At 45.5% G+C, this 6,103-nt stretch overlaps 1 protein-coding gene across 1 annotated transcript; it reads left to right on the forward strand.

The window, feature by feature from the left end:
• The first annotated feature begins 1,390 nt into the window (after positions 1-1,390).
• On the forward strand, positions 1,391-2,449 carry LOC142634524 (uncharacterized). Its single transcript, XM_075808835.1, has 3 exons — positions 1,391-1,585; positions 1,756-2,040; positions 2,153-2,449. The coding sequence occupies exons 1-3, from the start codon at positions 1,391-1,393 to the stop codon at positions 2,447-2,449; spliced, it is 777 nt and encodes a 258-aa protein (XP_075664950.1).
• Positions 2,450-6,103: the final 3,654 nt, after the last annotated feature.

Consider the following 6,103-nt stretch of genomic DNA (forward strand, 5'->3'; position numbering starts at 1 on the left):
CACGCCCTCGGATGGTGAGGCCACTTCAGTGGCACGTTACCAAAGAAGATCACACTGAAGAGAAGGAGTTTTGGGGAAGGGGTCAGTCCTAACTGAAGGGATGGTGGCTGCTGCCACATTTAATGCTTCCTACCAAACCTCCTGACCACATTTATGTGGAGAAAACCACTGAATAGTACTGCCTTGGTTGCCGCAACTCACAAGGGATTTGGGAAGGTGCTTGATTGGACAAACACTCAAATGGTAGCTTGGGCGACCAACAACTGGAAGGCCAAGATCATCTAAAAGAGGTTATATAATGTAAGAGACCTTCCAGGGAAAAGGGATCTGGAAAATGGTGGGAAAAGATACTGTAGCAACTTAGAACAGAAATTGTAACCAAGTCTAAAGGAATATATTCAAGAACTATTCTCCTTGAACTTTGCCAAGGAGCGATTTTTTTCACATACAGTTTAATTTTCTTTATTTTTCTATTATCCTTAATCTACTGTGCGTATTTATCCTTCCGTTGAAGCCGAACTTACAAGGCCACTCTCTACAAATTCATTGTGCTAGACTCTTAAGGCCCTAGTCCTGTTGCTTTTTGGGCCTAGGATTCAAATCACGCCCTTACAGTTGGCACCGTTTATGGGGAGGCTTGAGCTTCAGCAAGATCAACGTTTAGCCATGGTAGGTTTGGGGCTGAATTGGGAGGAATCTGTTGGCTCCCAACGTCAAGATCGTTTTCTCAATCTTAAGCGAAGAAGGGATCGGGAGGATAGCGTACACACAGCACGCACAAAGAGCAGCCAGTCTCGAGGTGAGAGTCATGCCTCTCATGAGGAAAATACTAGGAGTGACAGACCATCTGTGCAAGAAGTTACGCTGTGAGCGACGCGGAGGAACGCCCTCGAGTTCTGGCCATTCTTCTAATAATAGCAACGATAATAGCTACCGGCCTAGATCGAGGACTCCCGCCAGTGAGTCTTTTTCCTACGATGAGAAGTGTTGTGATAGGCAGAGAGAGAAGAGTTCGTCTCACAAAGGCCTGAGCAATGATGCTATGAGCAGAGCCCCGACTCAGATCTCCAAGTCACCCTTCACTCGTAGGATTGAGGTAGGAAGGCTTCCTCAATGGTTTACTCAACGAACGTTCACTATGTACAATGGCAAAACGGACCCTATGGAGCATGTTAGCCACTTCAACTAGAGAATGGCAGTTCACTCGAAGAACGAGACCTTGATGTGCAAGGTATTCCCATCGAGTCTAGGGCCCGTAGTGATGAGATGGTTCGATGGCCTGAGGGAAGGCTCTATTGACTCTTTCAAGGAGCTTACGAGGGCTTTTGGGTTGTCCATGACTATGTGAGAAGGGGAAACCCTGAAAATGTATTCTGACAGGTACTAGGAGATGTTTAACGAGATAAATGGAAATTTCGACGATGTGGCTATAAGGATGATCAAGGTCGGCCTACCTATCGAGCACGGCTTGAGGAAATCTTTGACTGGGAAACCTGTTGAGAGTGTGCGTCAGCTTATTGACCGTATTGATAAATACAAGCGGGTCGAGGAAGATCAACAACAGGGAAAGGGGAAAGCAAATGTGGTCCCGCAAGACAAAAGGAATTTTAGGTCGGACCGATACAATAGTAACCGTCCTCGGAGAGATTTCGCCGAGCAGTCTGCAATTACAACGGCCCAAGTGGTCAACACGATGTTTCAAGAGCCAATACATCAAATCTTGGAGAAAATTAAGAATGGACCATACTTTCACAGGCCAAACAAGATGGGATGAGATCCCGAGAAGCACAACCAAAGCCTTCATTACCAATACCATCAAGAGCGAGGACACGCCACAGAAGATTGCAAGATTTTGTGGAATCACCTAGAGTAGCTGGTCCGAAGCAGAAAGTTGAAGTAATTCTTGTACCAACCCAACGGGCAGGGTGGCTAGGCAGGGTCAAGAGCCCAAGGAAATACTTCCACAAGACCACCCTTGGGTACAATCAGCATCATTCTAGCTGCCCCAGGGAGGACTGGTGCTCAGCCATCCAGGGTGATGTTTGTAGCTCAGCCTCCTATAAGGGACTCGCCCTCTAATTCGAAGAGGGCCAGATTGGAGGGCTGACCAGCTTTGAGCTTTTTCGAGGAGGATAAAATTGGAACCTTACAGCCACACGACGATGCCCTGGTGGTTACCCTCAGGATTGAAGGATATGATGTTAAGAGGGTGCTGATGGATCAGGGCAGCGATGCTGAGATCATGTATCCCGACCTGTATAAGGGATTGAAGCTAAGGTCCTCAGACCTGACCTGCTACGATTCTTCTCTAATAGGGTTTGACAGGAAGATCGTCTTTCCAAAAGGCCAAATCCAACTACCCGTTCAGATAAGGACAGAGGTCGTAGAAGTGAACTTCATCATGGTAGATGCCTACTCCCTCTACACTGCTATTATGGCAAGACTTTGACTTCATGCCATGGGAGTCGTACCCTCTACCCTGCACCTGAAGTGAAGTATCCATTTAAAGATCGGGTTGAGGAGCTGGTGGGGAGCCAATCTATGGCTAAGCAATGCATGGTAGCCGCAATTAGACATCAGACCGAGAATGAGTCCTCAACCTCCGCGAGGCGGGACTTATAGCAATCAAAGGTGTCAGTGCTGTCCACGGAGGTAGAGGAAGAGGGGGCAAAATGCAAAAAATTGGAAAGGGTTTGTCATTGGCGACGAGAAGGAGAAGTTCTTTCAAATTGAAGGGTGGATCCGGATTTCATTTACCATCGTTTAAATGTCAACCCCTCTGCCATCCCCAAGAAGCAACCACCTCAGCGCTCATCCAGGGAATATTCTGACGCTGTTAAGAGGGAAGTACTCAAGCTTAAGGAGGCTGGGGCCATAAAGGAGGTGTTTTACCCCGAGTGGCTTGACAACACAGTGGTGGTAAAAAAGAAAGCTGGGAAATGGCGAGCATATGCAGCCTTTACGGATTTAAATAAAACTTGCCTGAAGGACCCTTTTCCTCTACCTTAGATAGATCAATTGGTGGACGCAACTGTCGGCCATCCCCAGATGAGCTTTTTGGACACCTTTCAGGGCTATCATCAGATAACATTAGCTCTGGATGATCAGGAAAAGACTGATTTTCTTACACCCACTGGGAATCATCATTACAAATTGATGCTCTTTGTACTGAAGAACGCAAGGGCTACGTACCAGAGGATGATGACCAGGATGTTTGAGCCTCAGTTGAGCAACAATATTGAGGTATATATAAACGATATGGTGGTGAAGAGTAAAGTAGAATCCGAGCATATGGATGACTTCGAGGATATTTTCGAGATATTGAGGAAACACAAATTGCGCCTTAATGCTGCCAAGTATTCTTTCGGCATGGGCTCTGGCAAGTTTCTGGTTTATATATCACCCACCGTGATTAACAACCTGCAGCCCCCTTAGAATCCCAAAGAGGTCTAGAAGTTGATAGGAATGACTGCCGTCTTGAACCAATTCATTTCTCAGTCAGCCGACAGGTGTAGACCCTTCTTCCAGTTGTTGCATAAGTGGAAGGGGTTTGAATGGACGGAGGAATGCTTCTCGGCCTTCCATCAGCTGAAGGAATACCTTTCTCGACCATCTATTATTTCCAAACCCGAGCAGGAGGAGGTCCTATTTGCCTACATTGTTGTAGCCTCACACGCGGTGAGTCTAGTGCTGATACAGGTTGATAATGGGGTACAAAAACCAGTTTATTATGTAAACAAATCACTACTTGAGGCAAAGGTACGTTATTTACCCTTGGAGAAGGCCATTTTGGCGGTGGTGCACGCAACGCGCAGACTCCCCCATTACTTCCAAGCCCACACGGTTGTAGTTCTAACCCAACTTCCTCTTCAAACCCTACTTTTAGAGAGCTGATAACACGGAACAGGTCGCCAAATGGGGGATGATCCTAGGAGCTTTTGATATCAAGTATATGCCCCGTATCTTTGTTAAGTGACAGGTCCTCGCGGACTTAGAAGTCGAGTTTGCTGAGTCCCCCCTTGAAAGAGAAGGAGAAGAGCAGAACATTGATGGAAAATCAGACGGGGTGGTGTCCTTGTAAGAACCTCTAACCTAGAGAGTATATGTTGATGGCACAGTCAATCAATGGGATCTAGAGTGGGGCTAGTTGTGATATCTCCCAAGAAGATCATTATTGAGAAATCCTTGAGGTTGGGCTTCTCAGCCACAAATAATGAGGCCGAGTATGAGGCCCTACTGGTAGGAATGGATATGGTTCAGAAAATGGGAGGAGCAATGGTAGAGGTGTTCTCAGATTCAAGGTTGGTTGTTGGTCAAGTAAATGAAGAGTTGAAAGTCAGGGATTCGAGAATGCAAGGATATTTGAGCGAATCCCTAAAAGTAGAAACAAGCATGCAGACTCCCTTGCCACGCTCGCTACCTCCTCGGCGCAAAGCTTACCTCGGATTATCCTGGTCGAGGATTTGTGTAAACCCACTGATCCGAAGAGGGAGAAGGCTTAGATCCATCAAGTCAGGGTTGTACTTAGTTGGATCGATCCTATTGTGTTGTTCCTTAGAGATGATATCTTGCCCGAAGGGAAGGTGGAGGTCGATAAGTTGTAGAGGAAAGCTCCTCGTTTTTAGTTGTCTGAGGATCAGAAGTTGTACATGTGCTCTTTCTTTGGACCATACTTGCTGTGCATCCATCCTGACGCAGTAGAGCTACTCTTGGAGGAGCTACATGAGGGGATTTGCTGGAGCCATATGGGAGGCAGGTCATTGTCTCATAAGGCTCTCACCTAAGGATATTGGTGGTCAGACATGTAAAAGGGGGCACAAGAATACGTGAAGAAGTGTGACCAATGCTAGAGATTTACTTCGAACATTTATCAGCCAGGAGGCGTGCTTAACCCTCTGTCTAGTCCCTGGTCTTTTACTCAATGGGGCTTGGACATCGTAGGGCCCTTCCCCAAAGCAACAGGGAATAGAAGGTGGCTTTTGGTCGGCACTGACTACTTCACCAAGTGGGTTGAAGCAGAGCCGCTGGCAAATATCAAAGACATGGATACTAAGAGATTTGTGTGGAAAAATATTGTCACTCGGTTTGGGATTCCTTACACCCTCATCTCGGACAATGGACTTCAGTTTGATAGTAAGGCTTTTAGGAGGTATTGTTGTGAAATGGGTATTAAGAACAAATATTCAACTCCGGCTTATCCCCAAGGAAATGGACATGTTGAGGTGGTGAACAAAGTCATTGTTAACAGGCTCAAAAAGAGGTTGGACGATGCCAAGGGCAAATGGGTGGAAGAATTTCCATATGTTCTTTGGACATATCGAATTACCCCTCGTAGGTCCATGGGGGAGACTCCCTTTTCTTTGACTTATGGGGCCAAGGTTGTGATTCCTCTGAAAATTGGATTCCCAACGCTGAGGACGAGCTTGTTTACTCTGGACAACAATGACAGGTTATTAGAGAAAAGCTTGGATTTAATTGAAGAGCGAAGAGAAAATGTCATGGTTCAATTGGCATATTATCAGCAAAAGCTTAAGCAGGGGTACGACTCAAATGCGAAGTTAAGACCCTTAACTCCTAGAGACTTGGTATTGCGAAAGGTTTTGGGTACTGCAAAGAACCCAGCATGGGGAAGTTAGGGCTCAATTGGGAAGGGCCATACCGTATCACCTCGGTAGCTGGTATAGGAGCATTATTCCTGGAAGATCTAGATGAAAAAGTTGTACCACGCTTTTGGAATGTAAATAACTGCAAAAGTATTACTATTAATGAAAGGCATTTCTACCATATTTTACTCATGATATTATTTGTTGAATTGATTACTTGTCTAAGTATTAAACAGAACCTTGGTCATGTCTGACTCCTCAGACCACATACCTTGAGTAAATTAATACTTCTTATTGTCTACTTGAGTATTAAACAGAACCTTGGTCATGCCTAGCTCCTCGGGCCACATACTTTGGGTAAATTAATATTTCCTATTATTTAACTAAGTGTTAAATAGAACCTTGGTCATGTCTGACTCCTTGAACCATATACCTTGGGTAAATTAATACTTCTTATTATTTAACTAAGTGTTAAATAGGACCTTGGCTATACTGGTCCC

Source organism: Castanea sativa, chromosome 1, assembly GCF_040712315.1.
Source record: "Castanea sativa cultivar Marrone di Chiusa Pesio chromosome 1, ASM4071231v1".
NCBI lineage: Eukaryota > Viridiplantae > Streptophyta > Magnoliopsida > Fagales > Fagaceae > Castanea > Castanea sativa.